Source organism: Dicentrarchus labrax, unplaced genomic scaffold, assembly GCF_905237075.1.
Source record: "Dicentrarchus labrax unplaced genomic scaffold, dlabrax2021, whole genome shotgun sequence".
Classification (NCBI taxonomy): Eukaryota; Metazoa; Chordata; class Actinopteri; family Moronidae; genus Dicentrarchus; species Dicentrarchus labrax.
The window spans coordinates 20,973,674-20,985,745 of NW_026136701.1; the positions used below are offsets into that span (position 1 = coordinate 20,973,674).

The following is a 12,072-nucleotide window of genomic DNA, read 5'->3' on the forward strand; positions in this document are numbered from 1 at the left end:
CAGAAATGTAAATTTTAACAGTGGATTGAGGAAGTATTCAGATCATTTACTTTTAAGAATACGTTGTACTACACTGAGGGACACTGGAAGTCAGAGTTAAGGTGCCGATAGAAAGTCTTACTAAATGTGAAATACATGATAATGACGGGTTTTTTTGCAAGTATAGCCTATTTAATAGTTATTAACAACATTTTAGACACATTTTTACCAGATGAAGCAGATAAATCACAAGGTAAAACCTCAATTTAAGGCTGCAACTAATAATTATTTTCATTATGGATTCATCAGCTGATTCTTTTCTTAATTAATACATTAATTAATTAGTAAAATACACCTTTTACCTGAATTATGATTACAGTTCTACTTGTATTGGATATCTAGAACAAAGCATCATATTTTATAAACTCTTCATATGTAAAAAATCTTAGTAAAATAATGAGTAACTAACGCTGTCAGATAAACGTAGAGGAGTAATAACTACAATATTTCCCTCTGACGTGAGCTGCTCAGCATCAGGAGACAGAACCACAATCTGAATACGGATCGCACAACAAATAACAGCTGCTGAGTGATTTATCTCGTGTTCCTGCTGAAGGTTCATTAGGTGCCTAATGCACATCTAATCTGATTCTAGTTTTAATCATTAAAAGCACAAACAGTAGTGCTTCCCCCTCACAAACACAGACCCTTGATTGAAGCCCGAGTCCCCACCCTGTGATATGATAGCCTTGTTAAGAGCTGCATATTGCCCATGAAAACCCCAACCAATCAGCAGACCCTGCATTAGGTGTAATTTGATTGTAACTGAGTACTTTATTTAAAAGTTTTCCTGCTGTGTCGGCGAATTCTGCACTGATCTAAAGCCCATTTTAATTTAGACACTGATCACAATTCAGCAGTTTTAAATGCTGTTGTCTTTTCGCTTATGTAAATATTTTATTGTAATAAATATAAAATAATTTATTGTGCAATGAGTTGTGTAATTTTTCCTCTACATATCATATGTAAACACTTTTGTTTTGTTTATTTAAGACAAGGAAGAGGTCATGAATACACAGAAAATCACAAATATTGATTATTATTAAGTTATATTCATTGTCAGGACTAATTTACTTAAAGGACAAAGTTGGCCATGTTATATTTATACTTTTCTAATTGTCAACAAATATCACAAAAAGACAAAAACCAACAATGAACTGATATTACGAGTATGTCTGTGTATTCAAAGTCTGATGTGAGGCAGCTTATTGAGATAAGTTTGCTAATTGATGTTCTTGAAAGCTTTGATATAAAATAAATAGGCTAAATAACATTAATATAAAGAAATATTAGAAAAGTTACAACAACCAAAGAGTTAATAGAACAACAGAACAATGGCAAAGTGTAAGGAAGAATAAAAGACATACTTTATATATATATATATATAAAGCATATTAAGTAGATAGGATTGTTAATAATTAAAATTAATAAAAACCAATCTCTAATCAATATTCACGGGAAATAATCTGATCAATATTCACACAAACCTCCTGCAGTTATATAGAGTTCACTATCTGTGTTAATTATACAGTTTTATCACTTGTTCTGTACTATTATTGTTATTTTACTGAACATAAAATTAAATATCCTTTAAAATAAACATTGTTTTAAGGGTTACAGGTTGGTTGTCATGGTAGCAGGTGCCGACAGGGGGCGTGCTGAGTGTGCGTCACATAACGCCTGGGAGCCAAGATGGCGTCTACGAAAACAACAACACCGCTGTTATTATTTTGCCTGGCATCTTTTTCAATTAAAATCACCTCCGCCAGACTTTTACCTGAGCCTTGTTACAAACCTCCTGTGACAAGGGCATATAGTATATATTATGGCAACCGTTTAGAGATTAATCTTTGAATATATAAAATGAATCTTTGAATATATGGAATGAAATTTAATATATTGAATGAATCTTTTAATATATTAATGAAATTGATGGTCAATCAGGCACTGCTGTCATCTTGTAGAAGTGAGAATGAGTAGGGACCTTGTGGGCAATCGAGCAGGGCATTCTTGGGGCTGCGGGCCAAATCCTCCTGCCGGCCCGCCGCGAGAGCCCCCCTTAATGGGGAGGCCGCCACAGGCCTCGGCAACCAAAGAAAGGTTAGAAAGTATTGTAATATTTCAACTGATGCCATTTTGTAAAACCAGCTAATTAAAAAAGTATCACTTTGAAAAAAAAAAAAAAAAAAGTTTTTTAAATTTATAAAAAAAACACAAAAATTTATAAAAAAAAAAAAAAAAAAAAAAAAAAAAAAAAAAAAAAAAAAAAAAAAAAAAAAAAAAAAAAAAAAAAAAAAAAAAAAAAAACCCCACCCCCCTTAAAAAAAAATCCTTCTTTTAGAGGAGGAAGTAAAAAAAAAAAAAAAAAAAAAAAAAAAAAAAAAAAAAAAAAAAAAAAAAAAATCTCAGAGACGGTAGTCGGACTCTGTCAGGTGAGTGGAAAGAAAGAAGTACATTGTGTACAGAAAGTGACAGTTTGTGTCTATGTTGTGCCGTTTAACGTTAAACTCATTTGGTTTGTGGAAATTTCTGTATCGACCTACTTTTATTGATCTGTTATCTGTGGTTACTCTTTTAACATGACCTTACTTTTAAAGAAAGTAATGATTAGTGGAAAAAAACCCTTCTTAATTAAACAAAATAAAAAAATTCCAAGGGGTTTATAATAAAAATTTTTTAAAAAATAAAAAAAAACCCGCCCCTTTTTCCTTTTTTTTTTTTAAAAAAGGGAATTTTTTTTCCTTTTTTTTCCCCCCCCCCCCCCTCCAAAAAAACCCCCCATTACCCTTTTTTAGCGCCCGAAAAAACCAAAAATCTTTCCCCCCTCCCCCCTTTGATTTGTGGGGGGGGCCGGAGTTTTTTTAATAAACCCAAAAAAACCCCCCAACCCCCCCCACCACCCCCAAAATAAAAACCCCCCCCCCTCCTCCCCCCCCCCCCAAACCAAAAAAAAAGAAAAAGGGAGGCCCCCAAAAGCCCGACCACCCCCCCCCTTCTTCCCTTTTTTTTATTTCTTTTTTTTACTCTTTTTTTCCCCCAATTTTTTTTTGTCAGGTGTTTATAAAGGTTTATAAATACAGTTTAAAGTATTTCACAGGCTCATATAGTGTTAAAGTAGTTGTGAGTTTATAGTAATATGTCACATGATTATAAGAATTAACATGTTGGTTTCTTTATGTTGTTATTTTGTTCTCTTCTTTCCTACTTTTACTATATTATTATTATTATTATTATTATTATTATTATATACAAGTAAGTATATGCAGCCCTCTTTATCATCAAGAACCACAGCACAGTGTTTTATGTCTGAAATAAAGTTCTCCTTCTAATAATCATCAGGACTGCTTCATAAACAATATTAAAAAGTAGGGACATCATAGGGGATTTTTATTGGATTTAATCATTCATGGAGGCACAAAATTAAGATTTTAGTGCCTTTTCTTCATGACTTGCAGGGTAATTATTATTAGTGCAGAAATACCGGTTCAATTGAGAAAGTAAGCCCTGACTGATTACCTGCAATTGTACTAAATTTGACAATTTCTCAAGTACAACGATTTAATCAAATTAATTGTACTTGCTGATTTTTTGCTTTTTCAATATGAAATGAAACTTGTTACACTGTGCTATTATGTGTTTCTGTACACTGTCACAGATGTACTGTGTGTTTAGTGTGATTACTATTAAGAGTCCCTGAGGGGAAATTTATTTGGCACAGTGCTACAATCCGTTAGTTCCCATAAAAACATCACAAAACCAACATAAAAGAGACATTTGACTTCACTTTTAACACTGACAATACGCTGTACGCCTGTCCTGATCCCTCCTGACGATAATAACCTTCACAGTGACATATTCTTTACTGATTTTCAGGACACGGCCTCGCCCACACGAGTATGTGAAGGCGTCCGACCTTCCTCCGTCCTGGGACTGGAGGAACATCGCGGGGAAGAACTATGTGAGCGTCACACGGAACCAGCACATCCCCCAGTACTGCGGGTCCTGCTGGGCCATGGGAGCCACCAGTGCGCTAGCTGGTAACTATGGCAACGGGATGGAGGAGGGAGGAGGACGCGAGATAGAGGGATGGCTGGAGGGATGAGCTTTGATGTAAAATATGTACACTATGCACATTGTTATGTGTATTTAAAATAGATTTATTACAGAATATATAATATAGATGTTGTGTTGACTACACAGTGTCACACTAGTGTGGGCAGAGTGAGCGTGGAGAGCAGCATCCACCCATATCTGTTGTTCTTTTTTCCCCTCTTAAGACCGTATAAACATCAAGCGTGGAGGAGCGTGGCCGTCGGCCTACCTGTCGGTGCAGAACGTGATAGACTGCGGCGGGGCGGGCTCTTGTTACGGAGGAGATCACCTGAGAGTCTACGCCTACGCACACAGGAGAGGCATTCCCGACGAAACCTGCAACAACTACCAAGCCAAAAACCAAAGTAAAAATAAACATACATGTGTTATATTAAGTCTGTCTGCTGTTACGATTTACACTTTATGGCCAAAACTGTGTGGACACACAGTAAGCGGAATCTCTCCACTCAAAGATATGTGTTTCTTCTTGTTCCTACAGTTGGATGTTTGAGCTTCACTCAGAAACACATCAGACAAACATTATTCTTCCAGACAGACTATTTGTAATCTTAATACATGTCTGGAGGGGATCTGTAATTCTACGTCATATAACGTTATTTTAGACCAAAGGGAGCTTCCAAGTTTGTGTTCTGGTGCCCAGAGTCCTGACCCCTCAACCCCCCCGTCTAACTGGAACATCAGCCGTGAGCCAGCTCTTATCAACCAACATTAGTGGCTGACCTCACTAATGCTCTTGTGGCTAAATGGGAGCAAATCCCTGCAGCCAGGTTCCAAAAATCCTGTGGAAAGTCCTCCTGGAAGAGTGGAGGTTGTTACTGTTCACAGCCACATGTGGGTTTAATGGTATAGTGTATGTGTATGTATTTTAATCTAGAGAGGTGTTGTTATATTGTACACAGATGGATTTAAGGTCCAGGGTTTCGGAGGCTCTATCGGCAGAAGTTGGTTATAATATGTGTTTAATCACCTGAAAATGAGAATTATTGTTACTTTAAAATGAGCTGTTTTTATCTACAGAGGGAGTGAACCACCATGTTTCTACAGTAGCCCAGAACAGACAAACCAAACACCGGCTGTAGATGAAGCCTCTTTTTTGCGTTCTTCCTGCATTTCGTGGACCGCTGTAGTTTCTCCTGCGTGCTTGGAACGAGCAATCTAAAACTATACTGCTAGATGCCACTAAATCCTACACACTGGTCCTTTAACTTTACCTGTAGTGCTTTAAAATGCTTTTTTATTTTGTCATTTTTAAGGACAGATATATCAAAAAATGACATTGTCGGGGGAATTTAAACCACATTGTAGGTTGAAGTTTGTCTCAAACTGAACAAAAAATAACAACATCACATAACTTAAAGGTTATTTTACACTGTAACAGTAAACTAGATATTTTAACTTCATGGAGATTGTATAGAAATGTGTACTTTGCACATTATAAATAACCTTCTCCATTTGTTTTCAGAGTGTGAGCAGTTCAACCAGTGCGGCACGTGCTCCTTCTTTCAGTCGTGTGCTGTCGTGAAGAACTACACCGTGTGGAAAGTGGGCGACTACGGAGAAGTTTCGGGGAGAGACGAGATGAAAGCTGAAATTTACACCAACGGGCCCATCAGGTAGAGTAAGTCATCCTCCCCAGTCATCTCTTATTATCCGTCCTCCTACATCCTCCACGTGAAGTATAAGATCGAGCCTAAACTTTTCACAGAGCGATTCTTAATCATAGTGAAGTTTTTACGAGTTTATACATATTTAATAATTCTTTAAAACCTTTGAGAGACGTAACAGCAGCGAGTGGACTTTTATTTCACTCTGATGTGTTTTAAAATGCAGTAAATTATATTAATTTAAAGCCTTAAAGTATTGATCTTATATCATATTACATACAGACTTCACTAATTAACCCAACTTTATATCACTTAACAATTTACTGATGTTCGTTTTCATTTATAGTTTAATGTCTTACATTAGCTTTAATTCTTTACGTAAAGTTCTGGTTTTTGACGGCTTTTATATCGTTTTTAAATTAATTCCATGAAGTATTAAAAAGTTTTTTTTTTTAAGTATTAAATGTGCTTTTATTTAAATACCTGCAGATGTGTTGGATCAAACTTTTTCAAAACCTTTTTCATCAGTGGTCATTTTAAATTTAGGCCTCAAATACGAGTTAATGAGATTGTGACAAAGAATTTAAAAAGTCTGATGTGTTTGTTTTTTTTAAATCATCCTTTTAGGTCCCTTAAAATCAGACAGACACAAACACACAGAGGGAAACTTTCTATTTTCTAGTGTCGAACTTTAAAGTTTGTGAGTAAAAAAAAGAAGAAGAATAGTCTATTGTAAATTGGTACATATATTAATTTCACTGGTGAAGATCCTTCGGGGGTTAAACTGCTTTTGTGAACATCTGCGTTTGCCTTTTATGTCCCAATAACAAACTCTTAGATCTTCTTTTTCTTTTCTTTTAGAAGAGTCCCAAAAGAAATCTGGTGCTCTCTGTTTTTATGGCCCCAAACTGTGGACCAGCCGTCCCCTCGGATCTTAGAACAGCAAACTCCCTCTTTTATAAAGAAATGAAAGAACTCTGTTTGTAACTTGTCTTTTAATGTGGGATGACGTTTTTTTTATGACATTGCTTTTTATTAGCGATAGTTTTTACTGTGCCGATCCGATATTGGCCAAAAATTAGGGGAAAACTTTAACCTGATACGAAGCTTTAGCCTAAACAATCACATAAAGGCTTAACTAAACACTGGGCTTTGTATTTCTTCCTTCTTGGAAGTAGAAGAATATTTGTTTCACAGTTTGAGCGTTGACTCTTGGTATCAGTGTCGACAGATACTCAAGGTTGCGGCGTTGGTGTTGGATAAATAATTTACATTTGTTTATTTAATCTGAGTGTTTTGTTAAGCACCTTGGGCTACAGGAATACAGTTATTATTATCTGACTGCACAGTCAGAGCAGAACTCTGTGTGAGACACTCAAAGTACAAAGTTTGGCTCCACTTTTACAGCCGAAATCACAGCCGACTAAATTATTACCCTGATTTTAACCCATAGAAAAGATCTTTCTATAATTCATCGTCGCATTTTACAGATTAAAATCATAAGAAAGAACAGAAAGGAAGAGATGTGTAAGATTTTACTGTTTTTCAGCTGTGCCCTGATGGCCACCGACGGCCTGGAGGGATACTCCGGAGGAGTCTTCTCAGAGTTTCACCCGCTGTCTTTGCCCAATCACATCGTGTCTGTGGCTGGTTGGGGCTTGGCAGAGGACGGGACCGAGTACTGGATCGTCAGGAACTCCTGGGGAGAGTTTTGGGTTGGTCTCTCTTTGTCTGCACCACACCCTGCCTGCTCAGCTCTGCTCAGCTCTGCTCAGCTCTGAGGCTTAAACACATTTGAAAGTCATGAATTCACTCCGTAAAGTAGAAACGTTTCTGTGAAGAACAGCCGGTGTTTTTAAATTAAATAATATTTGTTATTTGTTTCCAGGGAGAACATGGCTGGGCAAGAATAGTCACCAGTGCCTATAAAGGAGGAAAAGGCAACTGGTTCAACCTGGGTGTTGAGAAGAACTGTGCATATGGAGACCTGTTGTAACGTACATTAAACTGCCCGAGGTGATGGAGGCTTTTTTTTTTTTTTTTTTTTTTACAAATTAAAGGAGTAGTTCAACATTTTAGGAGCAAAGTTTATTTAACTTAGAAAGTCAAATTGTAAAAAAAGACAATTTACTCTTCTATTGTTTGGATGTGAGCAGTAACCTCCACTGGTTGCCAGGCAACTGGTTCAGGCCAAGAAATTGTTTGGCATACAACCGAAACGTGTCATCTTTACACTTTGTTTTTTTTTTATGGAATAAATAAACTAGACATAACATTTAATTAGTGAGCTTTAGAGGTTCTGGTAAGTGGATTTTATTATGTTTTGTTACGACTGAGGAAGACGAGTTGTGTTTCCCCCTCTGTCCAGTGTTTATTGGTTTATGGTGAGCTACGCTAACGAGCATAGTGCTACGCGTTTACCTCTCAGACGTGAGAGTGGCATCGAAGGAGGAAAGATTAGCTCCATTTTGATGTCCACTGATGTATTAAACCTGTAATAATGCATTCATTTTTCATAATTCATGGAAACACATGTAGAATCTTGTTAGTACAGATTTTAGTTTTGTTTTTTTAATATATTTTTTATTTGCTTTTTAATGGATAACAGCTGTAAAGTGACAGAAAAGTGAGAGAAACACACGAAAAAAAGGCCACAGGTTGAACCCATGGCTGCTGCAGCAAGGACTCATGGGACATGGGGCACCAGCTCTACCAGATGAGCTACCAGGGTGCCCAGTTATTGCAGATTTATACATTTTGTTAGACTAATAAATGCAACTTTAGAGCTACCTTCATGAATCTTACAAACTTAACCACTGAATTTACATAAATATCCTGACACAACATCAAGATTCAGGCCTGGAAATCCAAAGTGGACAGATAACCTGCTCCTGAATGCAGCTTAAGCTCCAAATAACTCTCAGAAAAAACCCTGCAGGTTCTTCAGTTCAGATCCATTATCACGTTTCTAAGGAAACTATTTATTCCTTCAAATGACAGGCGAGCTGAGTCACTCACATTTAAATTCACCTGTGATTAAACGTTAGTGGGGAGATTACAGATATATTGTTCTTTCATAACATCTGCACAGCACAACAACAGCTTCTGAGCGAGTGTCCGAAGGATTTAACCTCAAACCTGGTTGGATTCAGTATCACGGAGATCCAGCAGCTACAGTAACCGGCTCGCTTATAGCAAACCGGGGGGGGACTTACTTCTTATGCAAACCTGACGCATATGGAAATGTCCTCTTTATCGCCTTAGTTTGTTATGATAATGAATCTGCAGATTTTTAGAAGAAAAGGGGGCCTTTAGAGGACACCGAGGTCACGTCCTGCTCCACATCCTTCAAAATGAAAACAACCACTCTGGATATTTAATAGTTCATGGCATTATTTTTAGACTCTTTCATTATAGTTGCTTGTAGCACGAAGATCTAAATGCTGTTTCAAAGCCTTCTTCATCATATCAGGAGTGATATTCTGGTGGAGAAATATTAGATTTTTAAAATATATTAGATGAAGTTAGAGACGCTTTAAGGCTGGTGATGTTATTTTTTTTTTTTTTGTCAACAAATCCAGTGAAAAGACCAAACAATTAATTGTTCTGAGTATCTTTTATGTATCCTGGTGTGTCTTATTCCTCTGTGTCACAGAGCTCCACTGTTATAACTATTAAAAACACATCAATGAGCCACACTCTGGGTGACAGGTTTCTTTATTAAGTGGAGTTTATTTTGAGTCGATCCCACATATATCGTACTGCTGCTGTGAATACTAGAGCAGAGGCAGGTCTCCCCACGGCAGGCTCTGAACTGTTTCAGGGGAAGAAGTGAAAAAATATTACAGTTACCCAAATCAGATCCCATAGAAGAGCCTTAATGAGGGGTTTGATTAAAGAAATATAGCAGTTTTTTTTGAGAATTTTACTGTTTTTCCCACTTTTCTCAGACTCATCACCTAATAAATTCCTTAGGAAAGACCTTTTTTATGTGTTCGGTGTCGTCTGAAGTTACATCAAACAGCAATTTTAGTCTTTCTTTACTCAAACGTTAAGCTTCTATAGGATCAAATAACATAATCGGGATCCCAGAGTCATCCAGAAACTAAGCAAATGAACTAAAGGGGTGTGAGAGGAGAACCTTTTTTCCTAGCTCTGTCCAAGGTGAGGCCCACAGTCTCTTTGAAAAGCCCTGTACCGGAGCACCAGATGTGCATTAATCCGCAGTTAAAAATAGTCCCCAACAAATGCTCTATTTATTCCCTTTTAAGCCGACAGGGCCCAGCTGCTTTTAAAAGAATGAATCCATACACAGTATTTAATGAGCCGTTTAAAATATGTTTTTGTCTTAATTAGGAACCAGTGTGTGTTTGGGACTAAAGACTACATTCACCCATACAGATGCAAAGCAGTAGGTAGTCTCTGGCTGTGTGTTGCATTAAACTCGTGCTTTACATACTCTCACCTCTTACAGTTGAGCTCCATTCACAGCTTTTGAGTCTGTGTTTGAGCGGCTGCAGAGATTTGGACCACTCTTTTTTTTTTTATTAATGCGTCACGTGAGTCCAACAGCAAAACCAAATCCTTTAATCTCTTAAACATATGGAAGCCCATTAATGCCAGAAGAAAACAAAATACATTTGATGAAGAGTGAGAGGGATGATACAAATCAAAAACAGTCACGATGAGACACAGATCTGATTTTTTTTTAAAAAGAAAATTAAAGAATTACTAAAGTTTGTAATGAGGAGAGTTGTATGGAAGTCCATTAATGCCACATAAGCCACATAAAGAATTAAGAAAGATAAAAATAAATTAATAAATGTCTAAGTTATACATTTTGACTCTAGAAGTTGGAACGTATGTGATACTAAATCATCATTTTAAAATAGTAAATCAAGTAAATATACTGTATATAGTGTACATACAACCCTAATTCTATTTTTGTCTTGATATATTGTATTTCTTCTATTGTATTTTGTTATTTAATGTGTATTTCTTTTATTCATATCTGCTGTTTTGTATCTGGAGCTGCTGTAACAAGTGAATTTCCCCAGTGTGGGATCAATAAAGTCTATATCTCATCTTATTATTTTTAAAAGTCAGGGGTGCTCTATGTGGTCAACCAGCTAAATAAATATATGATAAACATCTCAGAGTGATTAAAAATTCCAGTCGCACTCAACAAAACCCATTTAGAAGTAAATTAATCCAAAAAAATAATCAAATACATCAAAAAACTCCACAAAAACACTATATATTCATCATATAAAATACACAAACATTCATGTCTGTTTGATTGAGAGTACAGAGAGGTATAAACAATAAGCTAAATGTACATTTATTACATATATTTGATGCATTTATTATCTCTGTACTTATTAATTAACGTATTATAGGAGTCAGTGTGCAGGTGTCGCCCTTCTCAGTAGCCCTGCATCTACAGTACATGTTATATGCATATAATTGGATATAATTACATTTACAATAAACAGTTAACTGTTAAATTAACTGAGAGGATTTTAACTCATCAGTATTTTGTTAAAATCTTGGCCCTGGAAGTATTTTAGTGGACTCTCTGCAGGAGTACAGGTGGAGAGGCAGTTACTGTAAACAGAGCCCACAACCTTGTAACTTGTTATTTCCCCGACATGAAGAAGTTATTTTAAATAATCTCTAACCCTAACCCATAATCTCTCTCCGTTCTGCCAGGAATGAAATACCGAATACAAAAAGAATAAATAAAATTCTTCTCTTTGTAACAAAAAGCTCCTCCAAGGTCGCTAAAAACTCCTTCAAATTCCCAGAAAACCTACAGAGGACACGACCCCGGTGTCCACAGCGGCAGCCAAGAACCCTGACTGAGAACAAAAAGATGAATTGTGATATAAAAGAGTGAGAATTGTGTTTCTTTAAAGGAGAGTAGCTCCGACTCCTCGGTGTGGGCACTCTGTGGGAAACTGGGTCTTTTGTTTTGCCACGTAATGAATTTGAAGGGCAGTTTTACAACATACAACATACTCTTTATGTCCTCAAAGCCATGAATGTGAGTGGAGCAAAAGCCAGATTGCACATCTGGAGGGGGGAGCAGAGCTTTGAGCCTCCGCCCTGTTTTTGGTTTCTAGAGCCAAAAAAATGTTCATTCATGATCACAAACCGATCACAAGTCTGAAAACTGAGATGCCACCACCCGCCCTCCGTCCTTTAATCACACTGTCATGCACCAGTTTTCCCTTTTGTGCTGTTATTGTTACTTTGCTCCACTTTTCCCTCCTGTAAACTTCCTCATTCTGCACCAAATTTCTCACTGAGCGCC

The 12,072-nt window shown here is 36.8% G+C and overlaps 1 protein-coding gene and 1 long non-coding RNA gene across 2 annotated transcripts in view; both read left to right on the forward strand.

Annotated features, from left to right (window-relative positions):
- The window catches only part of LOC127367977 (uncharacterized), a 269,916-nt gene that overhangs the window by 227,337 nt on the left and 30,507 nt on the right, over positions 1–12,072 (forward strand). The window lies entirely within an intron of this gene.
- On the forward strand, positions 1,709–9,454 carry LOC127367975 (cathepsin Z). Its single transcript, XM_051408306.1, has 7 exons — positions 1,709–1,848; positions 2,458–2,471; positions 3,913–4,076; positions 4,317–4,496; positions 5,615–5,765; positions 7,306–7,471; positions 7,645–9,454. The coding sequence occupies exons 1-7, from the start codon at positions 1,732–1,734 to the stop codon at positions 7,750–7,752; spliced, it is 900 nt and encodes a 299-aa protein (XP_051264266.1). The 5' UTR covers positions 1,709–1,731; the 3' UTR covers positions 7,753–9,454.